A 27,439-nucleotide genomic window follows, 5' to 3' on the forward strand; every position below is an offset into this window, starting at 1 on the left:
AGAACAGATATACTGTGGCTGGGCGATATGGTCATGAATAGTCACAGGGGACAGTACAATTTAGCAATCAGGTTATGTATTTTACTTACCAGGCGAAAAGAGCCACTGAATAAGCAAGAAATGAATTGACATTTATCGCCCAGCCCCAGGGCATACAGAAGCTACTCAGTCTGCTTGGCCATCTCGCTGCAGCGGCACACTGGAACCAGCAGCAGAGCGGCCAGGCCAAATGAGCAGCAGGTCAGACAATCTCACTACTCTAGCCATTAACCGGAACTAACTAGCACACAAGGAATCTAGCTAATCTACAGCCTAGTCTGCCCTGTCCTATTCTACTCTAGTCTGATTTGAGCCTGAACACTATAACACTCCAGTTCAGATCTTAGCCTGAAACTGAACTGCATTGCTCACATGCACTCGCTGCCAGTTCCCTCAGTGCTATCTGTTCCCACAGTTCATACAGCAGATAGAGGAGATTTTGTTTCACGCTCTGAGCTCACTGCAAACCATATTGCCCCTCGGCCCCCCCACCCCCCACACACTTAGGTTGTGTCTGATTCTCAAGTGAACGATATAGGTGGCATTTCTAGGTATGAAGTTGTAATTATTAGACTGAAACTGAAAACTAGTTTGATACATAAGTTTACTGAATTTGCAACCTTTCTAGGTACCTGTTTTTGGCCAATTTTCATGGAACCATACAATGGTACCTTTGGTGGGTTAGGATATCCCATAATAGCTTGTGACCCTTCCAATCAACGAAGAAGAACGAAGCGAGCCCGAGCGAGCCCCTAATGACGGCGCCCACAAAGCCTCCCGCATCAGAAAAAAGTGAAACAACGTTGGCTAAATGAAGCATCTGTCACTTTCTTTTCGTTTTCATTCTAGAATAGTCAATAACGCCAACCTTTACTTAATTTTAGTGCAGTCAGATGTTTGTATAGTGTCAGGAAAGTCACTTTTGAACAATAGTAGGAAGCATCTTAGCTGACTGTGTTCTGGACAGCAGCCGGCTAGTTAGATTGCTAATATAACTAATGTTAGAGAACTCGATCTGCCCGCCCCAAAGCAGGACTACACAGCCAGGATGATAGCCTCATTGCTGACGTTCAAGTGAAAGTGGAGTTCGTTTTAACCGTGCTTTATTAAATGATAAGCTGTCATTACTTCCCATTTGTTCATAATGTAACGTTTTCGTTAGCTGGGTTTCATGCTTTTAATCTGAAGGCGGAAAGGGGAAATGGTGTGATAGCAGATTGAGCATGAAACGTTAGCCTGTCTGGATTATAAAAGTATGTATAAGCCATCAGCCATGCCATTTTTTATGCCAATCTGCCAATCTGGGGAGAACCAAAACTGGCTCCATGCTTCCTCCGAGACATGGGCAGTAGCCAGCCGCTTCTTTTCACTTGACAGGGGAAGCTTCACCGGTAGGACATAGCACGTGGGAGGATCACGCTATTCCAACGAGTTAACTTCCCTCCGAACAGGCGCCCCTAACGACCAGAGGAGGCACTACTTCAGCGACCAGGATATTGCATGTTTTTGGTGTGGGGTTCCTATATGAAGGAAACCCTGAGGGGGCACGGGGAGAACATGCAAACTCCACACAGAAAGGCCCTTTTGACGACCGCACCCGGGCAGTGGGCACTCGAGGACATGCGTACAGGCACGCACTCCTTCAGCGCTCACAGTGTCCCAGGTGGGAATCGAACCCAGGACCTTCTAGCTGTGAGGCGACAGCGCTTACCACTGCGCCACCTTGCCCCCGAGCCATGCCATTTTATACTAATTTATTGCCAAATGCTTTGGGATTCAACTTGATCAAGCTTGGTCAGAAAAAATCTGTCTATTCATTGGAAACAGCACCAGTGCGACATGTGCAATGCTACCTTCAAGCATGAGGACGTCTGAAACTAGTTAGTTTTCAGTCACCTATATTAAAATGAGATACCTAATGAATCGAGTATCTAGTTAGGTAGTCTCTTAGAACAGATGAGTTGGCTTCCGCAATTTTCAAATGCTTCCGCCATACCGTCTGTACTTCGTGGGGGAGAATCATGCACCAACCGGAATGGGAAGCAGAAAGGCGGGTCTTCCGCTCATTAGTCCAATCAGAAAGCAGAAAGGCGGGTCTTCCGCTCATTAGTCCAATCAGAATCCAATATGCCACATTCGCGAAACTCGGGGCTTGTCGTGATTGGTCGGATTCCGTTGAACTTCTTTCCGGTCTGAAGGTTTTTTCCCCAACTTCCTTGTGCATGTTCTGGGGGTGTAACGTACAGACTGTATAGCTGCATTCGCCGGATGTAGATGAGTCTGTTTTAAGTGACTACTAGTTAGGTAGCTAGGTGATAGGAGCTCACTTGAGTTACAGACAGACCCTTAGTTTCATCAGTTCCTCCATCCTGCTTATGTTTATTTATTAGTATCTTAGGAGATAAAGAATCACCGGTGGCTCACCTCCTGGTAGAACGCGTACCATTAAGGCTTAGGGCTCTATCTTCCCGACGGCGGTATTTTTGCGTTAGCGCCCGTTTTGCGCTGGAATAGCGCCGCGCAAAGCCCTAATTGTGGGCGTGTTGGCCCGCTGCGCTTCACGTCATCTTGGCGCACATCTCCGTATAGACGGTTTTCACCAGAGCGCAACCCCACAGCACTTCCTTTTTCTCAGCATTGGGCAAACTGCAGAAATATTCACTCGACATCGTTACTTTTGTTTTCGCCGCTCAGCTGTATAGACGGTTTTCACGGAATGGTCAGTCCTGCACTTGAATGTTTTTTTTTCTTTTATGTCCATAGCAAACACTGCAACAGGAAGTGAGCGGGGGTTCAATTTAGAATGTTTTTGTTGTCAAGTTAAAACCGTCTATAGACGGTTTTCACCAGAGCGCAACCCCACAGCACTTCCTTTTTCTCAGCATTCGGCAAACTGCAGAAATATTCACTTGACATCGTTACTTTTGTTTTCGCCGCTCAGCTGTATAGACGGTTTTCACGGAATGGTCAGTCCTGCACTTGAATGTTTTTTGGCCCCGGTGCTGGTAATGCACCAGGGGCCTTACATTCCCGCATGTCGCCAAGACATTATGCACCTTTTTAGGCGACTAAATGGCGGGCCGGCCACTAGAGGGCGCCGCTGCCCCACTAAGATTTGCCGTCATACCTTCCTCACGGTATCAGCTGTTTCCCCAAAACAACGTGCCCAGGTCGCTTTGCAGAATGCAGCTTACGCGGCCCCTCCCCCTTGCTGCATGCCAGACGCACAGTAGAGAGGAGCTGTGAGGAGCTGTCCCTGTGTGTTTACAATCAATGTGTGTGATAAAGCAGGAGAACGCAAGGACCCCCCTGAACTTTCCCCCATCTAAAAACGTCGGCTGTATGGGAATATTTCGGCGTTTGTAAAAATACAGATGGCCATAGCCTCAACGCAACACTCATCCGAATGACTGATGAGTCTCGCGTTGAGCCTAGGATGGCCAGGGCTTAGATCTGCATGAGCACGACCCGTCGTAATTTGTCAAATTCAAGGTACATTAAAACGTTGTCTTGCTTCAACATACATCGCATCGCATAAACCATTTCCACCCGCAGGTTTGAGGAGTAGCTAACATAAACGTCAGATAAATACTCTCTATAGGCTAACGTTACCTACTGAGGCAGCTAACATGGCTAATTAGCTAGCTAACGCGGTCCATCGATATACAGTCTGGTAGACACATAAAGCAGTGTGTTCCTTCTGTTTTACACAATGTTCGCCAGCCTGCCTGGTCTCTTCTCTGTATATCCTTACAACAGCTAAGAGAGGAGCTTGTGAAGATTGAACGAACATCCCCACAGTCAAAGCACCTCCCTGAGATATCCATATAAAAACGTTTATTGCTTTAATACCAAAAATAAAACCTCCAGTGTCTGTAAGCTAACGCTAACGCGTTAGCGATTAGCTATTGGCTGGTTGTTGTGTACACTTGTGTAGGCCCCATGTTATGGTTAGACCCGGGAGTTAACATTATAAAACACATTTCCTGGCATATGCAGGTAGTTGGAAAACCTGGTAAGTTCTGAAAATATGTGTCTATTATTGTGTTATTCCAGCTATCGTTATCGGTTGTTAGGTTAGAGTAATATGAAGCCGACAAAAACCGGCAAAACAGACAAGCGGTTAATGCTAGTCTGCTTCCATTAAAACCATTGTGTATTAAAATAAACGATAACGTAGCTGGAGTAACTAATAAAACACATTATTTTCTGAACTTACTTAAGTCCCCAACCAACTTCCCGCAGCTTTCTCAAAACAATGTCCTTTTTATTGCGGTCCATCGATATACAGTCTGGTAGACAGATCAAGCAGTGTCTTCCTTTTGTTTTACCAAGCAGTGTCTTCTCTATCTAAAACAGATCTATAAGGTGAAGAGCCTGTAGCATGTAGATGACGGCTTGAGACTGGCTGCCACAGCTGTCAATCATCCCTTTTTATATGTCAAATAAGTACAAAGTACAAACTGATCAGAAAAATGACCACTTGCACAGGCATTAGCATGACAATAACTATCTAAAATGATACAACCCACCTTTGGAAAAAATGCGTGACGATACCATGCACCGGGGCTATGCCAGGTTTCGACCTGGCCTTGTTTTTCTTTTATGTCCATAGCAAACACTGCAACAGGAAGTGAGCGGGGGTTCAATTTAGAATGTTTTTGTTGTCAAGTTAAAACCGTCTATAGGCGTGTTTATGCCCAAAAGCATTGTGGAGGTGTGGTCATGCCCATAAAACCACAGCGTCACATCAGCAGCTTCCTCCTCACTCAGAGGGACTAGAGTGAGAGAGAGAAAGAGGGACAGAGAAAAAATAGCCTAGATGGGGAGAGGGAGAGAGAGGGAGAGAGAGAGAGATGTGAGGCTGTCATGCATATAAATCAAATAACAACGTGCTCATGCCCACCTGTGAATCACATGTGTATTATTGCCATTTCACACGCTGAAAAAGGGCTGCTGCCCAAACGTCTGTATGCTTATCGTTTTCGGGCTCTCTTCTATCTCCACTGGGGTGATATAGCCTACTGCATGCGTAATTACGCAGCGTACTGAGAGCCGCGATCATGCTGCTCTATCTGAAGAAGTTGAATTTCGTTCCACCAGCACACATTTTATTAATCAGCTATTTTCTATTCGTTTCTATTAATATATATACATCGAATCCCACCAATTTATTCTGTCATTTCCCTTGGCGCACATAAAGACACATGCTTCCATCACTGTCTGCTTGATGGCGAGAGGGACTTCAGCTGCCATCCACGCTGTGGAGAAGCTGGTCTTACGTGCAATTGCAGGGAAATAGGTTACTGTACTGGCCGGACACAGGTGTTGTGCGAAAAAATTATGCGTTTTGAATTGGATTAGGGGAGCGAGGATCTGGCGGGGCGGGAGTCTGTGTGCTGGACTGGAGGGGGGTCTCCCCCGAGAAGGTGGGAGCTGGACGGGTATGCAGGCTTGGTGGTGGGGTGGGTGTGGGTCAGTGCCCTGGGTGTTTTGGGCCGGCCAGGGTGGGGAGAGGCAGCTTGGCACAACACCGTCACAACTTTCTCAAAAGCAATATAATGTTACCTCACACCACAAACCTGTATGGTCGGGAATTATGTAGCCTAATAAAACCATGTCAAACAAATTCTCATTTTTAAATCAAGGGGGGTACGGTGGTGCAGTGGTAATCGCTGTCGCCTCACAGCTCGAAGCCTCACAGCTCACAACTCAATTTCGGAGCCGAAATTGTAAAATAGCAACGTTGCTCCACAAACGTTGCTATTTTCTTTTTTTATTGGAGATTGGGTTAGGCATTCCGAGGAGAGAAGAGTGTGTGCAGGCGCGAGTAGAGAGTGACATCCATGCCGTGCGTAAATGGATCCAAGCAAGGATTTACTGCACTGCACGGAGATGTGGAGACTGCCTGCGCTCAGGCGTTTCGTCTGCGTTTGACCAGCTATTTCCTGGCGTTAAAATTGAAAGCACCCAAGGTGATTTTTTTCTGACACATTGCGCTGGAACGCCTATTTTGGAACGGCAACTCCCAAACCTCTCTTTGCGCTCGGCACATACCGACGGTATCTTCCCCACAGCGCTAAATGACACTTGCGCGAGACACATGATAGGCTAGAGGCCCACCGACACGCCTGGGCCACGCCTACACCTGTGTCATTACAGCGCAAAACTGGACGGTGGAGGCAGACGATAGCTTAGACGCTGGGAAGATAGCAATAAGGGGCGCGCAAACACAGCGCAAAGGCAGCGCAAACGATAGCGCCGTACAACCCAGGTTCAAATCCACCCTGCGGTCATTTGCTGCATGTCCTTCCCTCTCTTCCTCCCTGCCTTCCTGTTACTGTCTAGCTAGCTAGCACATACTATCCTATGGAATAAAGGAAAAATGCCCCCAAACAATTGTGAAAAAATATATAAATGAGAAGGCAGTCTCAAATGATGCATGAATGTCACCCAGACCGTCAATTGATCCAGCGTCTAGTCCAGGGGTCAGCAACCTATGGCACGAGTGCAACGTCTAGCACACGGAGGGTTAACCAGTGGCACAGCACCACACAGTAGCAATAAGTGTGCAATTAAGATTTTTTTGTGGAAATGTTGAAATGCCCTGCCAAATTACCTATTTCACAGCTTTTTGCTGTTGCTTGTTATTTACGATATTTACAGAAAGTGACCCATTCTACTCTGCCTTTGATTGGTTAGCCTCCTTGCATTCCATACATTCCAAAGCAGCAGAGAGCAGATGAATGATGGCGCGAAAGATAGACAATGTCCCGTCCTCCAGCTAAAAAACCTCGGGCACACTGAGTGACAAGCACATTTGAAAGTGGCACTTCATACCAAAAAGGTTGCCGACCCCTGGTCTAGTCGAACAGCCATACTGCATATTAAAACATGCAACAGCCTTCAAAAAGGTTTTGATATTCATATCTGCCCTGCTCATGAATATCTAGCAGCTCTTGTTGGATTGATGACTTTATGTGTAGTAGTACTGCACAACATGATGTGTCCCTTCAGCCAATCCATTCTTGTAGTATAACTTCCCGAAACTACTACGGTGTCCGTAAATTCTCAAACATAGACCATTGTAAACACAGTGACTGATCAGATGTGAGCGGAGGGGGAATAGCAGCATGCAGTCTACAACTTATGATGGGTGGATTATGCACATTTTTGCAGGAGAAGCAAATGCTGGCACCAAAACATCAAGCTATGAAATATAAGGTAGCATTTATTGAGTAGCACTAGCATGGTACAGTCAGTTTGGTCATCTGGTCAGGTACTTAGGTCACTTAGAAATCTAATTATATCAGCAAGCAATATTGGCCTTTTATATTTAAATGAGATATCAGCCAGTGAGTGTCATCCACCTCTGATAAGGTGGATATGATGTCGTTTGATAATATATGATGACATGAAGTGTTAAAGCCCCAATCAGTAAGATTTTTGACATTTTTTACTGTAATATAAGAGCTTTTTAGTCAGAGGACATGGTAGATTGACTTGTAATAGGGAGACTCTCGACTTTATTTATCCCACACCGCCCTCCATTGGCCAGCCCTGGGACTAAGCAGGTTGTCTGCCACGTCCCGTGGCAATAAAAAAAAAGAAAGAAAAGGATGCGCGCATGCGCTGTACAGCGGAAGCGCTGTCTTCATGAAAACAAGGAAGTAACTCGATTCGGATTTGCTACGAAAATGATGTTTCACGGAACTATGGATTATTATTTCATCACGTGGTGAGTACCCGATGTCACAACATGTACATAGAGCTTTCTGGCGCTGTGTTTTGTTGACTTTGAACGGCGATATTGTTATCGATACTATTGCACTCAGAGGGCGCAGTTTCTCCAATAGCAAAACTTGGAAAACTTGCTGAATGGGGCTTTAATGTGTAGGTTATACCATTCTTCTTCTTCTTCTTCTTCTTCTTCTTCTTCTTCTTCTTCTTCTTCTTCATTATGATGATGATCCGTGTATTTTAGTGTCCTATGGTCTCTAAATGCTGTCTCAGAGGCTTTTCCACCCATAATGAAAAGTACTGGCAGCCTAGTCCAAAATAACTGTTATTGGCATCGGCTTTAAAGGCCAATTTTGGTCAAACCCTAAATGAGCTGTTGACATATTAGAAGCTGTTCCACCGAGATGTATGAGCTGTGAAACATCTTGATATAATCCATTTCCAAATGTTCCTGGAAGCTCCCACAGGGGATTGCTGTCCACACTGTGTGTGTGTGTGTGTGTGTGTGTGTGTGCTTGCGTGCGCGCTTGTGTGTGTGTGTGTGTGTGTGTGTGTGTGTGTGTGTGAGAGAGATATTTGGGATATTTTGCTTTTGCTGTGACTTACTTACTTATGTATTTATGATGTATTATTTTTGGATGTAATAGGCTGGATGTTATTGTTGGACTGGCATGTGGGTTATTTCTAGGAAAGCCTGGGATGGAAGAGGATACCTGTGGGAAAGAGAGAAGTGAGAAAGTGCCAATGTCAGAAAGAGAGTGCACTGTACTGTAATGTTCCATGATATTTGATTTGTTGCATTGATTGGTAGATACAGAGGGTATATTTTCTTGTGGAATGATTTTCAGTCTGTCTGAACTTCTTTACGAACCTCTACTTGCTTTTTGGAGAGAGAGTTGAAAGTGGTTTTGATATCTTGAGATAGTCATGCAGAACAGCAGAACAAGCGATTTGTTTTCCAAGGGGAATTGACATAATTTCCATTAGACCACCTAACCCGAGACCGAGACCAAGACCAGACCGATGCGAGACCATTTTCAAGACCAAAAAAAAGAGAAAAAGACCATAATGATGGCTTAACCTTTACACTAACAATGAAATAAATCATTATTTAGGAATTATAGTAAAATTTAAATCAAATGGCTGCACACTCAGTGCAGAATGCAATCCTTTGATCTGAAACACTTTAAAGTCCCTGGAAACCAAAATCCACAAAAACGTTCTAACTATGTTATTTAGGGTCTTATGTTAGTAATTGTGTGCCTCCGAAATTATTATGCATTACTTTCAACCCAAAGCCTTAAAATCGACACTTTTCTACAAGATTCTACAAGGTACTTCCTCATTGAAGAGAGCAGTGCGCGAGGTGCTAAAATGCAGGAGCTTATGACGTCATAAGCTCTATATAACCTTTGTACACGCGCGCAACCCGCAGTCCCGCACATTCTGCCTCCATCTCTCTTCAGAGTTCTAGTGGTCCCACACCTTTTTGCAGCTAGCTTTGCATTGCGTCAACACAAAGGCTCTTTTAAGAACCAGGAGGAGAGAGAGGTCTGAGAGAGGGACATTTCCCTGCTGCAGACGGGACACGCCCACACAGTCCGCAGGAGAAAATACACTCTAAAATATAATTGATTCTCATGACTTTTGCCATGACTGTCAAACCTAAATTTATATACTTTGCGACGTTCATCATCGTTCAAATTTGGCTGGTGGCTTATTAACATAGATTCCTGTGATGTGATGAACTCAAAATGCTAAATAATAATAAAATATTTCTGGTTTCCAGGGACTTTAATTCCATATCACTGACCTTGAGAAAGGCTCAACACAGTGGACAGAATGAAACATAAAACACCTTACTGTTGCTATGACTCCTCCCCTTTGTGGTTTGTATAAGCAAATTATATGACTGACGATTTGGACGACATCTTTCCAATCACCTTGTTGACCTGTGTTGTCTTCCTTTGTGCATGGACGATTTGGCGATATGTAAATATAAAATGTATTGATTGATTGATTGAAAACTTTCAAACTGCAAGGTTATTGGTTGCGATTGAAGGAGGGATTTTTACACCCAATCACAGTAAAAAAAAGATACACAGGCAGGTAATGCTGTCACTGCAGTTGTGATCTCGGCTGGTCTTGAAATAAAATCCCGAGTCCGGCTTGCCCGCCCCGAGACCGAGACAAGACCAAGACCGATGGAGGTTGAGTCTGAGACAAGACCGAGACCATCACACTCAGTACGTTTACATGCACAGTTAAGTGGAGCTATTGTTATAGCTTGATTAGGCTATTTATTTGGACTACTGTCCTTGTCCAAGTATACATGCGGGTGGGAAATAGATTTTTTTGATGGAATCACGTTGCCTCACGTTGCTTCACGTTGGACAGCAGCCTCAATAGACCATAATGCAATGCAGCCACAGGGCATGTGTTTTGGATGAGGGTGTGTTGTTTGTTGTTGAACAGATGAAGCCAACGTGAAGTACCAAAAACTGCAGTTTCTCGAATGGACTTGAGGCTGGCTGCAAAAGGGAGCCATTCTCCAGAATTTTTCAGCATTAATAAACATGTTTACAGTCTGGTTCAAAAAGTGGTTTTGGTCTGTATAGCTAATTTCACCTTTCATGATGTACGGGGGTGAATTTGTATACAACTCACCCGTTTAGAGTTAAATAGAAGAACTTGAACGATTTTTGGGGCGTGATTAACAGGTCACCTGACCAGTGATCGCACTGCTCGCCGATCATGGACCAACAGCAGGTGGCGCTGCGGCTCTGTGGGAAACTCCTGGTCTCATGTGAGATGGCAGCGGCCAAAATGCCAAACCCGAGGCTTCAAAATGGGAATATCTCGTTCAGCTTCTTAAAATGTGAATATTTTCTGGTTTCTTTTTTCTTTCCGGATTTTATAGACCAAACGATTAATCAATTAGTCGAGGAAGGAATCATTAGTTGCAGCCCTAATCTACTCCCATATTTTAGACTCAGTCTTTTTTCAGGGGCAGAACTCCTCGCTATACTTGATAATTGAGTTTATGAGTCTTGCCACCTTTTCTCAAAAGCCATTTGTGTTCTGACCCAGACTTTGAACGGCACTGACCCAGCAGCTGCTACTTCTCGCTGTTCCCCTCAGTCAATTAAAACCTTTCCACAATTAAAACCTTTCCACTCAGTCCGTCTCTGCATGGCTCCAGCAAGCCCATTTCAATCTTCATCCAGGTCATCGTGCTCAGCTCAACTCCGACCTGTCTGGAACCTCTGGTGTTCCCGAAAAACAATTCATTTACTGTACATCACATTCCAAACTATTTTTTACTCGCCAGTGGTTACACAATTGTGAAAACCTACTCTTGAAGTTTTATCAGTCTATAGCCTATTTTACAACAGAACGTACATTTGCAGAAAATATGAATGGATAACAGTAGGATTTGACTGATGAGGGGTTTTCAAGATGATATTTTGTGCTGATATTAAGTATCTTTAAATCATTTTCATGCCTAGAAATGAATAAAAATGAAAAATTCAGTGTTTTTGACCAGACTGTTATTCTTATCAGGGTGGAAAAGCCTCTCGCATTTAGACTATCATGGGACACTATAACCACAGATTTATGAATAATATACAATATTCATGTTTCCAGTCAAAATGTCTCATTAGAATCAGTTCAGAGTAAGGCCTTCCCATAGACAAGTGTAATGCAATTAACAACAAGCTGCAATTAACAATTATTTTCATTATCTGACTATTATTTTCTCAATTAATCGATTAGTCATTTGGTCAGTAAAATGTCACAAAATGGTGAAAATGTCGATCACTTTTTCCCCAAAGCCCAAAATGACCTCCTCAAATGTCTTTTTCAGCTTTGGCCTTTTGTGATGGCACCTACTGCAGCGAGCTGTCACAGGCTTCAGTGCACAGAGCCAGTACAGGGGATGGAGACTGTGGAGGGGGCAAGTGAAGTGGCTCCATCAGAGATGAGGGAGCTAGACAGCGAGTGTGTTCTCTCTCTCTCTCTCTCTCTCTCTCTCTCTCTCTCTCTCTCTCTCTCTCTCTCTCTCTCTCTCACATGCTCTCTCTGTTTCTTTTTGTATATAGAGTGTACAAAGAGTGTACACAGAACAAACCTGACACTAGACACTTTTTACTTTTTTTTATTACCTCATACTTTTATAATAATAATAATAATAATTCATTTATTTTGTATAGCGCTTTTCAAAACCCAAAGACGCTTAACAGTAAAACAAAAAAAGACAATCAACAGGCAACAGAAACAGGCAACAGATACAGGCAACACGTACAAATAACAGTGGCGGTTCAGGGCAAGGTTGTATGGAGAGAAGAGAACAGGAGGGAGGGGCAGGGGGGAGAGGGGGAAGGAGGGGGGGGGGCGGAGGGTGATGGTTTGGAGGAGGTGGTCAGGGGTAGAGGAGGTTGTAAGCTTGGGAGAACAGATAGGTTTTAAGTCGGGTTTTGAAAGTGGGGAGTGAGGGAGAGTCTCGGACGGTCTGGGGGAGGGAGTTCCAAAGTCAGGGTGCGGCGCGGGAGAAAGCACGGTCACCAAAGGTTTTGAGTGTGTGTGTCTTATGTGTCTTATACACTAGACACTTTTACCCTTTATTACCTCGTTACTTTTTATACCTTATCTTTATTACCTTAACTTATTGTCTTGTCTAACGCACCTAGGGGATTGCTTCAATTGCAGAAATTGAGTGTGACTGGAAAGCTGAGACTCTTGTAAATTCAATTAGCCCAATTGTATTCATGTGTGATGATGTTAGTCCCCATCATCTACTTTGTGTCTTGTGTCTGGTATGTGTGTGTTGAGGCTCTACTTTAGCAATACAGTCAAGTAAATCTGTGGTATGTATTGCCATATTAAATTTAACTTTTTACGTGTAGGGGTGGGGGGGGGGGGGTGGGGGGGGGGGGGTGGGGGGGGGTGCACTTCAAGTCTGGGTCACCCAGGGTCACCCAGGGGGATCACACTGTGTTAATCCGGGCATGGCATTTATCCCATCCAGGCTTGTCCTTCCTCCGGGGGGCAGGCCAGGAGCAGTGGGCAGCTTCCTTGTGTCCAGTGCGGGGGGACCAGTTGTAGTTTCTCTCTGTTTCTCTCTCTCCCCCTCTCGCTGTTTCTTTCTCTCTCCCCTTTCTCCCAACGTGAGGTCTGAGGACCACCAGAAGTCCTTGAAGGGGGTTCTAGGGGGTCCCCAGCAAACTGATGAATTGTTAAACTTCACCATTATCATTTAGAAGAAGTTAACAGAATTAGAATGTAGGAGAATGACTGCTTTGTTGATAGTTTCAACTGTTATCTCCCTACAGTCATGGACTTCTGGACAAATCATTTATAATAATAAAAACATTCTCAGATTTGGGTCTGAGAGACAACATCTCATCGAATGGGGGTCCATGGCCTTAATGTGGACTAAAATAGTGTCCTTGGTATGAAAAATGTTCAGAATCACTGGACTAGAAGACTTAAAATCCTATAGTAAAATTAAAAGAGCTCACAGTATCACACACTTAGCTAGCTGAAGTTATCTTACTGACTCGTGAGGTCAAGGATATCAGGACCTCAAATCTTCAACAGACCATAAACACTGTAAACTTGGCTCTCATTGGCTAATGATGGTCTCTGCTCTTGGAGTTAATCTAAATCATGAATAAATCTGTGATTCCAACACACTACAGGACTTGTTCAGGGCCCTGCACATCAGATCAGATCAGCGTCAATATTTGATTGTTTGGTATCTTAAATTTTACCTCTGAAGTTTTGGTTGTGGTCTTTCTTCTTCTTTTTACTATTCTACCTCCTGAAAATCTGCGTAAACATCGGCGCGGCCTGGGGTCCTTCAGGCTAGAGCGAGGTGCTCGGCGCAGGCAAATGACGTGCAGCGCACAGGCCTTCTTGAGGTAGCCTGGGTAAACCCAGCCCCCAGTGACCTGCTCTCAGACAGACCCTGCTCACTAGTCACAGGTCTGAGAGCAGGTCACTGGGGGCTGGGTTTACCTAGGCTATTCTTGAGGCATCCTCCCTGCCCATGGTATGGCATGGTAGGATTGCCTTCTTCCACGGGAGGTTCTGGTGAGACGAAGGAGGTGCCCGGCCTGGAATCACCCCACAGGGCCTTAGACCTCCATGCACCGAAGGGTCTTTCAATAATGCGGTGTAGCACTAACTCTATTGCAGCGGATTGGGCGTGATCAACCCTTCCGCGGGCAACGTTGCAGACAGAGTAGGAACGCTGATCTGTGAGCGGCTGCTTCTGGGACGCGGGTCGGGGTCGTAATCGGCCTCGGCTGGGTCTACTGGGCGAGGGAGTATGATAATAAATGAGGACATTAGCATTCAGCGCGGGGTCAACGCAGGGACCGCTGGTCCATCATAACAACCAGGGGAATGGAGACGGTCACAGAGAGAGAGAGGGAGGATGGGTGTGGTGGTGGGATCTGATGTGTGAGAAGATTAAGTGCAAGAATTAAAACATTTGACATGTTGCTAAGTAGATAGATGTGATTTAGTCTACTAGCTACAGTACTTGGGAGAGATAATGGTTCATTTGGTAGAAATGTGTCATCATCAATAGACTCAAAATGATAATAACTTACTGCAATAATATTCTCTAGTGAGTGTTTGTATTTAAATGTCATGCCAGTAATCATTTAGTGAGAATATGTGTTTTTAGGTGGAGGATGGGCAGAACAAGGCACCAGCTCATTTGTCACAACAGCAACAAACCAGTGGGTCCCAACCTTTGGCTCGCGACCCTAAGTGGGGTCGCCTGGAACTCAAATAGGGTAGCCTGATTTTTTTTAACACCCGACACAATTTAATACTTAGTTCTGATGCTAAAGTGATAATCTCTAAGATTTCAGCTTTGTTCTCTTGGGTGACACCTATGGCGATGAGTGGTAATTACAGGTGACATCCAAACAGTGTTGCATTATGAAACATTACTAATGTCACTATATACTGCAAAGGCTTTGATCAATGGACCATAGCCTCAATCAACATTGTGAGTGATTCTTAATTTTTTTGTTTTGTTTAGATGAAAATCTTTGAGATTATAACTTTAAATCAGGATTCTGAGATTAAAGTCAGAATTCCGAGTTACTGTCAGAATTTTGAGAAAAAAAGAGTTTTAAGGTTAAAGGAGAATTTCGGTTTTTTTTAACCTGGACCCATCTCCTGGCATTAATTATGATTTGGCCACTCACCCAGCGATCTCCGTGGCGTTTCTGGCCATCCTAGCGTTGTTTTGAGATCAATAGCGTCCAAGTCAGTTGTAAAATTGAGCTGATTTGGGGCCAAGTGTGAGCCTGTCTTTCCTGCATCTAAATAGCTATTTTTATTCCCGTTTTCGCCAAATATCGTCATAATCTGATCCCTCAAGAACCACCAGAGTGATATTTCGCCAAAGGCTGTTTCCTGGAGTCGCACAGGGATCAAATTACCTCAAACGTGATCTCGGTCACCAAGTCTCGTGAAGTCCCGCGATACTTTCCTGCCGACTGGCCAAGTACAGGTAGGACGCTTTGCGGTGGTGGTTTTAGCGTAACCTATGTGGGGTTTGGCGTAACCTATGTGGGATTCGAAATAACGAAGGTTATGCCAAACCCCACATAGGTTACGCTAAAACCACCACCGCAAAGCGTCCTACCTGTACTTGGCCAGTCGGCAGGAAAGTATCGCGGGACTTCACGAGACTTGGTGACCGAGATCACGTTTGAGGTAATTTGATCCCTGTGCGACTCCAGGAAACAGCCTTTGGCGAAATATCACTCTGGTGGTTCTTGAGGGATCAGATTATGACGATATTTGGCGAAAACAGGAATAAAAATAGCTATTTAGATGCAGGAAAGACAGGCTCACACTTGGCCCCAAATCAGCTCCATTTTACAACTGACTTGGACGCTATTGATCTCAAAACAACGCTAGGACGGCCAGAAACGCCGCGGAGATCGCTGGGTGAGTGGCCAAATCATAATTATTGCCAGGAGATGGGTCCAGGTTAAAAAAAAACGAAATTCTCCTTTAAAGTCAGAATTCTCAGATTAAAGTCAGAATTCTGCAGTAAAAAAAAGCATACTATGTGACATCACTGACGATGTCACTGATGATGACATTATCGATGGTGTACCGGAATTTGAATGTCGCGGGTCCCTAGATTTTTGTAACGTCAAAGTAGGGTCACGAGCCAAAAAATGTTGGGAACCCCTGCAGTAGACAGTAAAAAACAAAGTAAAAATGAATACAGAAATTAGAAATAATTGTGTGTGAAGCTATGCCATCATCTTCTTGGTAGTTCACCCACCAATCTCCACTAACCGTCTTTATTATTTTGCTTCTTTTCACAGTCAATGCCTGGATGATGAGAGGGCTGTCAGGTGAGCAGAACCATCCATCCATCATCCATCCGTCCGTCTGTCTGTCTGTCTGTCTCTCTGTCTGCCTGCCTGCCTATCTATCTATCTATCTATCTATCTATCTATCTATCTATCTATCTATCTATCTATCTATCTATCTATCTATGTATCTATCTATCTATCTATCTATCTATCTATCTATCTATCTATCTATCTATCTATCTATCTATCTATCTATTTATCTATCTATCTATCTATCTATCTATCTATCTATCTATCATACATAAGATAAAATAAGATGAAATATTAATGATCCCTGTGTGGAAAGAAAAACAGAACAGAAATAAGAACAGAAATAAGAACATACTGTAGTAGCAAATGAGGGAATGCAACATTTCAAACATGTGAAAAACATATGAATTAGAAATTCATGAAGGCAGATATGAAAATAAATATTGATAGCATTATGAAGGCGTGCCAAATAAAAGAACATACTAAGCAAAAGTGAAAATATAATGAAAATGTATAAAAAAAAAAGAATCAGTCCAGTCGCCAGAATAAAATGTTGGCAGTTTATGTTTCTGCGAACCACAGATATGTGATATTCAACGTTTGTGAACAAAAAATACGTTGCATATCAACATTTCAAATTTCCAATGTAAATTTGAAAATGATGGTTAATTTGAAAACATCACAGAGTTTCCAGTTAATTTGAAAACATTACGCAACTAAAACACCTTGGTTCAGGTTAGGCAACTAAAACAACTTGGTTAAGGTTAGGCAACTAACAGACCCATAGCCCTCCAGAATTTTGACATAAAGGTAATCACTAAAACGCTGGCTATCCGGCTAAATAAACATTTGTCATCCATCATTCATCCTGACCAGACAGGGTTCATCCCGAATAGATTATCTTTCTCCAATGTCAGATGTCTCCTCAACACCATATCGCAGATCACAGTAAGACCAGTGGTGCAGCGATTGTATCACTAGACGCACAGAAGGTGTTCGATCAGGTTGAGTGGGCTTATATATGCTAGTCCAACATGCTCAGTTGTAACCAATGGTGACAAGTCAACCAGGTTTCCATTACTTCGCTCGGTCCAACAGGGTTGCACCTCTCTCGCTGGCCCTCTTCACCGTTGCGCTCGAACCCCTCGCTTTAAAAATGCGTAGTCATCTGTGCATCGTAGGCCTGAAGGCCGGAGGTATTGAGACATGCATCAGTTTGTATGCCGACGATGTAATATTATTAGGGGTGCTCCGATCCGGCTAAGCCGCGATCCAATCCGATTCCTGGGGTCACGATCCGATTCCAGAATCGATTCTCGATTCCAACGATTCTCGATTCAAGAATCGATAAACAGTCAAGGTTGAAAAGTTGACTCCCGCGACATTCATTGTCATATGTTCATGTATTGGCAAAAGGCTGCGCTCAGCTCATTGAGAACAGTAGCTTGGTGAATGACTCCCTCCGTGGTGTCTGTATTGATTGACCCATCTTGCGAACGGCAGGCTTGCTGTAGCGAGTGGATTATTAGTGTTTTTAGATTAAAATGTTTTATCTTTGGGTTTGGAGGAAAGTATCAAGTCTTTTCAAGTCAAAAGGCTCAAGTCCAAGTCAAGTCACGAGTCATTGGTGTTCAAGTCCAAGTCTAGTTACAAGTCTTTGTTGATTTTGTCGTCGAGTTTGAGTCTAAAGTCATCAAATTTGTTACTCGAGTCTGACTTGAGTCCAAGTCATGTGACTCGAGTCCACACCTCTGCCCCCTGTGGCTGAAAATGGAGGCCAGCTCTGTTGCCAACTGTTCTCTGCCAGCCCGATTGTTTTCCAAGCTAGAGAAACCTGGGACTTTACAAAAATAATGTAAGTTTTGTTGTGAGAAACTGTCAGAATTCTAAACCAAGTGTTTTGAGTCTACCAGATGTTTCTGTCCATACACCAATTTGTCTTGGTCACCCTTTTTCACCTTCGTGGTCAGGAAAAGCCTTCCATGCCTGGAGTGAGAAGGGACTGGTTTCCATCAAAGACCTATACATAGATGGTCATTTTGCATTCTTTGATCAACTAAAGAGGAAGTTTGAGTTGCCCGGCACGCACTGGTTCAGATGCGTGATTTCTAACCCCACATAGGATAAGCAATAACCACGCCCTGTGGTGCTGGGATTGGCCAGGAGCATTGAAGCTTGGGACTAAAGCACCTGGGGTTTTTCATCTTTTAAAATAAAGATGTTTAAAAAACTATTGCTTGTTACATTTTCAGTGCTGTACCTTTTCTCTGGGTAAGAATTGAGCTTGAAATTAACGATATGATACATTATATTATATGAGCTATGAACGTGAACACAACACCGTTTATATTATTGCATGTTTTTGTAGATTGTGTACATTGTGTAGATTACAATTATTATACTTATTATTATTATTATTATTACTATGCTAAGGAAGGTAGGTGACCATAATTAATTTCAATGTCCGCTCTCAATGTCCGCGGCGCGCTCGAAATCGCTGTCCGTTCTCAAGAGCTATTCAGTTGGTTCATGAAATCGCTGGGCTGCGTGCCCTCCAGTGTTGCTCCTGGCCAATCCTGGCGCCACAGGGCGTGGTTATTGCTTATCCTATGTGGGGTTAGAAATCACGCGGTTCAGATACCTGCAAATCAGAAATCATGTTCGATCCAAGATTCATAACTTTGAAGCGCTCCCAAATGAACATGCCTTTTTCGATGTTTTGCTGAGACCTCCTCACTCCATGCACCTCATTTCTAGACTTGTACATCTGTTTGATAACTGCACCATGGCCTCTACTGAGAGAATTAGAGAGGCGTGGCAGGGGGAACTTGGTGTTGATTTGTCTGACATTGTATGGGGTAGCAGTCTGTCTGTGATACAACTCAGTTAATAGTAGTAGAAGTCGCTCATCATCCTCACTATTCTAAGCATAAGTTGCACAAGATCTTCCCCTCTGTCTCACCACTGTGTGACAGGTGTCAGACGTCGGAGGGCACTCTGCCTAATGCCTTCTGGTTCTGCCCTTCACTGACGGGATTCTGGGCAAAAATATCTGACTGGTACTCTAAGGCCTACAAAATAACCCTTCAGCCGGAGGCAGAACTCGCCATCTTCGGCTGCTCGGAGACCTCTCTGGACTTCCCTACAGCTGTGCAACATCTCTGACACTGGGGACAACTGTTGCCAAAAAACTAATTCTGAAGGAATGGAAATCCCCTTCTTCACCCTCTTTCCAATTGTGGTTGACAGACATGAACTCTGTTATAAGGATGGAGAGACTCAGGTCCCGAAGGACCAACTCAATTAAAACATTTCTAACTATTTGGGACCCGTTTCTAGCCTACCTCGATGAGGTTAGGGACAGCAGGTGACTTGCCTGGCTAGTTCCTCATTGACCTCTTACACAACATCTCTTAGAAGCACATAAGCACCTTATGCAGCTGTTTTAACCTTTCTCTTGAACTTTTGTTTTAATAGTAAAGGCCTAACCAGGGACAGGGGTTGCAAATTAGCCTCGGCTAGAAACCTGTATGCATCTGTTTTGTAGGTCATATGAAATAATGTTCAATGCATTTGTCCCTGTTCAATAAACGAATAAATAAATAAATAAATAAATAAATAAATAGTAGCACCAGGGGCGGTTTTAGACCCTTTTTGATTATTGATTATTATTTTCAAAAAGAATCTCAGCCCACCCTACAAAATTGAGGGTATTTTTTTTTTTTTTTTTTTTTTTTTACAGTACAGTTTTTACATACACATTAAATTGATATGGATGGATCTATACCTCTTAATAGACTATAAATACTCTGGTTGGTTGGTTATTATATTTGCTTTTTGGTTGACAGCACAAAGAGGGAGAGAGGAGGATAGTGAGGGAGAGGAGGAGAGAGAGCAGGATGGAGTTGGCACAGAAAGAGAGAGAGCAAGAAACAGGTGAGAAGTAGTCAAGACCCAGAATATCTGGGTGGAATATAGGGATCGAACACGGCCCTACGGTGTGAAAGGGGAGTGTTTACACCCTCCATCCACCCCGACCACAACACCCTTCCTGGTCATTGCGCTATTTCAATAGCAGAATGACGTGTATAACATTCATAGACACATGTCTAGAAATGTCGCTATGCAACATTTCGGTTCACAAATGTTGACATTCAACATATCAGTGGTTTGCAGAAATATGAACTGACATTTTATTCAGGCGACCAGCCGGGGGGGAAAAGAAAAAAGAAGAAGAAATAGATGAGCTATGAAATAAGTGAGACATTCTACAAATACCAAGAGAAATGCAATACTATACAATGGAGAAAGAAGATGAGAATATATGTAAAATACAATATACTGAATGCTTTGTGCTCTGCTTGCTGCCTCCTCAGCCACAGACGGTGTGAGTGTGGAGCCCACGCTGCTGGCCCCGACCAAGGCCCCGCCCTGCAACGAGTCCCACCTGCAGTGGGAGATGGAGGTCTGTGGGGAGCACTTCAAGAGGGACATGGGCCACATAGACCCACAGTACTGGTGCAACCTCACACACTTTATGAGGTACGCTCAAGCCACATAGACCCACAGTACTGGTGCAACCTCACACACTTTATGAGGTACGCTCAAGCCACATAGACCCACAGTACTGGTGCAACCTCACACACTTTATGAGGTACGCTATAGCCACAAAGACCACTGAGATAAAAGAAATATGGAGACTGCGAGTCCACCTCCTCTCAGTCTATTCTTTTGAGTGTAAAATCACTGGACCACATTCTGCACAGTTAGCTTGTTGTGTGTGAGGTCCCCGCCCCTCTGAACTTTTTGATGCAGCTGCTGTTGGTGCTAGCTTTGTGGACAGTGCGTAGTGGATTTAGCTATATACAATCAATGCTCTCTAGCTCTGTAAATATGGCACTTTAAGCTCTATAAATTTTCTCTCACCAAAAGTAACCATGTGGATTCCCACTATGAGGTCAGTTTATCAAAATTACACCTTTATGGAAATCGGATTTTCGTTGTCGGAGATCAGGAGGAACCGGGGGGAGCCGGTCATCTCAGCTCCTAGCAGCCAGACTCCGAGCTGCCGTAGCTGGGCAACTTTACATCGTCATACGAGGGAAATTATCCGATGAACTGATCTTTGCAGCTCTGTGTTGATTAGCTAATGTTTCTGCAACATTTTGATTAATGTTATGATTTATTTCCTTTTGGAACAAATGTTGGTATAACAGAAGAAGGGCCCTATCTTCGCAAAAGTGCTAATTTAGTGTTTGCGCTTGTTTAACGCCGTGCGCAATGCAAATTGGGGGCGTGCACAAGCGCATGCCTGTTATAATTGTACTGGACATAGGCGTGCCACATGCCAAAGCAGGCGTTTCAGCGCAAAAATGTGGGGATAGATGGCATTATCCTATCAGCAGTGCGCAAATACTTTGCGCTAAGAGCTTTTAAAAGCACCTCTTACTAAATACCCCCGCTGCGCTTGAGCGCACCATAATCTCTGTGCTGCGCAGCGCAGCGCAGCGCAGCGCAGCGCAGCGCAGAGTAAAATTCCTTTTAGTCGCACAGCGGGGGAGCCTAGGAATCGAGCATTGTGACATCATCAGTGATGCACACATACACACACAAGAGACACACACACACACTGATGACATGATGTCATCAGTGATGATGTCATCAGTGATGTCATCAGTGATGCCTAAGTCTGAGGCTCATGAGAGACTGAGGAAGCTCACGAGAGGGAGAGGAAGAGAGAGGAGAGGGAGAGACTGAGGGAGAGGAGGAGTGGGAGTGAGACTGAGGCAGAGGGAGTGAGAGGAGGGGGTCATCCCTATGTTCCCCGGGTCCTATGTTCCCCGGGTCCTATGTTCCCCGTTTTTAACACTCTCCGTAACATTTGGGGTGTCTATCCGCTATGCCGACCACCCGCAATGCCGACCTTAGGTTTAGGCGTGAGGGGTGGGAGAGGTTAGGTTTTGGGTTAGGGTCTGGGGGAGGTTAGGAAGGGTTCTATGTTCCCCGGTCCCACAAAAACAGGGAACATAGGACCCGGGGAATATAGGACCCGGGGAACATAGGTACGCTCCCGAGAGGAGAGGGAGAGAGAGGGGGGAGACACTGAGGGAGAGAGAGAGAGAGGGGGAGACTGAGGGAGAGAGAGAGGGAGACATTGCGGCAATAGGGCAGGCAAGGCCACAAACTACGAATGCGAGCTGCAGGACGGGCTCGCACACTGCACAGGCGAGATACCTAGTGTGTATATAAATATATATACACACACACACACACACACACACACATATATATTTATACCATGGTCTGGGTGAATACTCGATTCTGATTGGCTGCAAGGTGTCCATTATTTTGTGATATTGTACAGTGATAATGGACACCTAGCTAAATGGTCTGTTCACCGTTCATATCAATGCGCCATAGTTTCACAGTGGTATCAAGAGAGCTGTTTGAGCTCTATACCCCCGTTAAGGGTTAATATGACAATTTTCTAAGTTGAGAAAAAAATGGACTCGGTCAAAGTAAGTATTTAAATCACCCCTGTGTGCTCAGTTTATCAAAAATAACTCTTATTTACAATTTTGATTTTCGTTTCGGAGATTTCCCTCCCCTGACAGAAGCCGGCTCTGAGCCATTATGAGCCACTCTCCGGACAGAGAAAATGGGCGTGAACAGCCGAGGAAAGAGAGAGAGAGAGAGAGAGAGAGAGAGAGAGAGAGAGAGGAGCAGGGAAGCTTGCACTGTGTGTGTCAACAGCGCTGTGCTGTCCTCCTTTCTCTCTCTCTCCTCTCGCCTCTTCATACGCACATTTTCTCTGTCCCACAGTAAACCCTGGAGAATAATAGTCATGTATAGAGTCGTTTCCATGTTGCCAAACACTATTGACAGTTTGAGCCTTCCCGCAGATGGCAAAACAAGCAGTTTTATTAGCGAACGTGTATTGACGATGCGGTGCGGGATTGCACACTGAGAGACGTCCTTGTACAAAACATACCTGGACTCCAACATACTGAAAGCAGATAGTTTTCACTCTACTCCTGCCTCGCGCCATTTACGTCTTATAAGACCCGCAGACGTTAACGCAATTCCCTGGAATGCGAGTTTAAACGACCCAGTTACATGGCGTTGCATTCTTAGACATTGCCGTTTTATTTTGTATGTTGTTACATAGGCTACAATTGGCCAAATTATTAGTTAGCTTGATTCTAGAATTGTGCCAGGTGTAGAAACTAAGCAGCCATTTTATCCCATGATAGCCTAATCTCGAGGGGACTATTTTGTCTCGCCGGTTCTCAACTCATATTCAAGGTTATGAAAACTAGATTTTGATTGCAAAATGCATGGAAATATAAATGAATGGTCTTGTTTTGTTTCTTTGGCAAGTGACCATGGTATAAGCGGGTTAATGCACTTTGAGGTGTCCATTATCACTTTTTAAGGGACTTCGCGGAGGCAAACCATCCTCGGCTTCGCCTCGGACGGTTCACGCCTCCACGTCGTCCCTTAAAAAGTGATAATGGACACCTCGTCGTGCATTAACCCTTACATATTCCGTGACTATTGTAGTCGACTACCTTTTGGGAGTAGGTCATGAATGCCCTAACACACACACGCACGTGTGTGGACACACACACACACACACACACACACACACACACACACACACACACACACACACACACACACACACACACACACACACACACACACACACACACACACACACACACACACACACACACACACACACACAGGATTAGATGAGTGTAGCCTCTCCAGAGCCTGGAAAGAACAGCATCATTATCCAGTATAATGTGATTTTATCCCAGTGATGTTAGCCTCTCACTGTCCTCTCGCCATCTGTCCCTTCATGGCTGCTTTAGTAACACTCCGATAACAACCTCCTCCTAGTTGGAGGAACTAAATAAGCCCAGCACTAAATGAGGATAGCTTTCCTAAATGGCTGTTTAGTTGTCATTAGCCGCTGCTGGAAAAGGCTTTGATGACATTAGAGCAGCATCTGGTGTAGGCAGCGACTGACAGTGACTCAGACAGTTCGTATTCATCACAAAGGGCCCAGCCAGGACCACGCTGCATTGGCTCCGGCTGCCCTTCCAGGGACTTGTAAGTCACTTAGGGCCAAAAATCAATAGGCTACAGAGAGAAATGGATGTTTGAGGTTCATACACACTCACGCTCTCGTTTGAAACAATAACAGTGGTGTTTGCTGAGTGTTCGTTGGGCCGGCGGCCATCACTGCAGCGGAGAGGCTTGGCTCATTTGTCAAACAGAGGAAGCTCGGCAGGGGTCAGCGCTGTTCAAACACAGGGGCCCCTCGCTGTCTAGGCCCCATCCTTCTCGCTCCATTCTGGTTCCTCCCTCTCTCTTTCTCTCTCTCTCTCTCTCTCCCTCCTTATCAGTGTCTTCCAGCCCCCCAAGCGAGCTACTGATGAGAATGTGCATGTTTCCCACACAGTGTCATGTAAATCAACGTCGTACACCACACACACACACACACACACACACACACACACACACACACACACGCACACACTTACACACATGCACGCACACACTTACAAACACACACACACACACACACACACACACACACACACACACACACCATCATCAAGAGTCACGGACCTTTCTTGTTGCCAAGACAATACGTACTCATACCGAAACAACAGAATATGTCGATTTACAATAACTCCCAAAACGACATACTTAGTTATTGTAAATCAACATATTCTGTTGTTTCGGTATGAGTACGTATTGTCTTGGCAACAAGAAGGGTCCGTGACTCTTGATGATGGTGTGTGTGTGTGTGTGTGTGTGTGTGTGTGTGTGTGTGTGTGTGTGTGTGTGAGCGAATATGAGCAAATTATTAACGGTGATATTTACGCAACTAAAACAACTTGACTAAGGTTAGCGTTATGGTTTGAGAAAGATTAAAAATGGACGGGAGGCGAACCGGCTCTCTCAAGGAAGTTGAAAGACAAGTCCGCCAATCGCAGACTGGGAAGCTCCAGGTGGGAGTAAGTCAGTTAACCCCTAACAATTTTCTTGACATCCCAATTTCCCCCCGGGGATCATTAAAGTCTTTCTGATTCTGATTCTGATTCTGAAACACACACAACACCGCACCAAAGTAAAGGTCAAAAAGAAAATATGGAGAAAGAGGACAGAAGAGGAAGAAACAGCGGGTGGTGAGAGGGGGGGTGGGGGGTGTCACTCTTCCCGGAATGTTTGACTGAGGGGCCCTCTACACAAGGACAGTTTCTGAAAGAAACGACACAATAGCGTTTCCTTCACACCTTTTCCTTCACACCTTCTCCCTGTTTACATGAGCGCTGTTGAATTTTTAAAACGCCGTAATGTACATGCCAGGTCGCTAGGTGGCAGTGTGATCACCTTATTCTTTGCCCATACAAGGACGCTGCTGCATGACGTAATTTCGTAATCGTCTTTCCAGTTTTTAAACACAGAAGTAGAGTCCGCCTTCCGCAGTCATTTAGACTTGCCAAAAAGCTTTTTTCAAGCTAAAAAAAAATCCAAACTGTTTTAAAGTTTTAATATTTGTCGGGTGAGAATGTAACATATATGTGACCAGTTTATCAGAATAACGCCTATTGGAAATCTTTAACGAGCAGCGATGACCGGGAGCGCTGACTGTGATCTGTCAAACCCTACTGTAGGCTACTGGCAGTGAGAAAACACTGTCGACGTGCTTTTGTAACTAACGTTAAATGCCGACCGGGTACAGCCATCGGCTCCTCGCAGCAGTAACGTTCTGAACATGTAACTGAAGTTGGCCGCAGTGTAGCTTAATTCTGAATGTTGCCAAACTTCATTCATACTGACGTTTTATTTGGTTGCCAACTCGCGCACGGCTATGGCGTAATCGCGTGTGTTGTGTGTACAGGCACGTCAGAGTTTCTGAAATGTACCTTTCCAAAGCGATTACATGGAGCCCTCAGCCCCGCTCAGCGGGAAGCGTCTCAAACAATTTCACTCTGGAGGGTGGTTCCAAAATGTGTCGTTTCCTAAGCGCGAATTCGCCGTCGCCGTCTAAAAGGGAGGTACTAATGATAAAATAATTCCCCGTTTCCATACAAAATCGTCCTCGTGTAAAGTGCCCCTCAGTGGATGTTGCTTCGATTACTAGAAAATTTTGTATTTTCTGGTTATTTCTGCCATGATTTTAGCCTCTCGTGTGTGAGTTATTGTGCAAGGAATCAGGAGTGACAGCCGATCTCGCTCTCTTTCTGGGTCTAGAATGAAAACGCCACACTAGATCAACACTAGACAACTCTATTGGGATTAAATGCAATCACAAACACAGAGCGCAGAGGCAGAGGAGATGACAGAAAACTACTTAAAAATGTGCGGTGACTTTTAAACTCTCAAATGTCAAGTTGTCTTGCAGTACTTTCCAGTCTCTGTGACTCCCACAGAAGGTACAACGGCAGCCTCCGGCAGTGTTGCCAACTCTTTTCCAAGGAAAGTATTGGCTGCTCAGGAAGTCGCTATGCACCAGATGACATCATACACTCATTTGTATTGGCTGCTCAGGAAGTCGCTATGCACCAGATGACATCATACACCCATTTGTATTGGCTGCTCAGGAAGTCGCTATGCACCAGATGACATCATACACCCATTTGTATTGGCTGCTCAGGAAGTCGCCATGCACCAGATGACATCATACACTCATTTGTATTGGCTGCTCAGGAAGTCGTGATGCACCAGATGACATCATACACTCATTTGTATTGGCTGCTCAGGAAGTCGCTATGCACCAGATGACATCATACACCCATTTGTATTGGCTGCTCAGGAAGTCGCTATCCACCAGATGACATCATACACTCATTTGTATTGGCTGCTCAGGAAGTCGCTATGCACCAGATGACATCATACACCCATTTGTATTGGCTGCTCAGGAAGTCGCTATGCACCAGATGACATCATACACCCATTTGTATTGGCTGCTCAGGAAGTCGCTATCCACCAGACGACATCATACACTCATTTGTATTGGCTGCTCAGGAAGTCGCTATGCACCAGACATCCTACGCTCATTTGTATTAGCTGCTCAGGAAGTCGCTATGCACCAGATGACATCATACACCCATTTGTATTGGCTGCTCAGGAAGTCGCTATCCACCAGATGACATCATACACCCATTTGTATTGGCTGCTCAGGAAGTCGCTATCCACCAGACGACATCATACACTCATTTGTATTGGCTGCTCAGGAAGTCGTGATG

The 27,439-nt window shown here is 44.5% G+C and overlaps 1 protein-coding gene across 1 annotated transcript in view; it reads left to right on the forward strand.

The window, feature by feature from the left end:
* LOC310772473 (receptor activity-modifying protein 3) overlaps window positions 1–27,439 on the forward strand; it is a gene marked incomplete at both ends in the record, with an annotated part of 92,399 nt that overhangs the window by 53,622 nt on the left and 11,338 nt on the right. The window contains 2 exons of the mRNA XM_083632297.1: window positions 16,149–16,178; window positions 20,546–20,711. Coding sequence (XP_083488423.1) covers window positions 16,149–16,178; window positions 20,546–20,711 — 196 coding nt within the window. The remainder of the gene's footprint in view (window positions 1–16,148; window positions 16,179–20,545; window positions 20,712–27,439) is intronic.

This window comes from Poromitra crassiceps, assembly GCF_964638095.1.
Source record: "Poromitra crassiceps genome assembly, chromosome: 2".
Taxonomy (NCBI): domain Eukaryota; kingdom Metazoa; phylum Chordata; class Actinopteri; order Beryciformes; family Melamphaidae; genus Poromitra; species Poromitra crassiceps.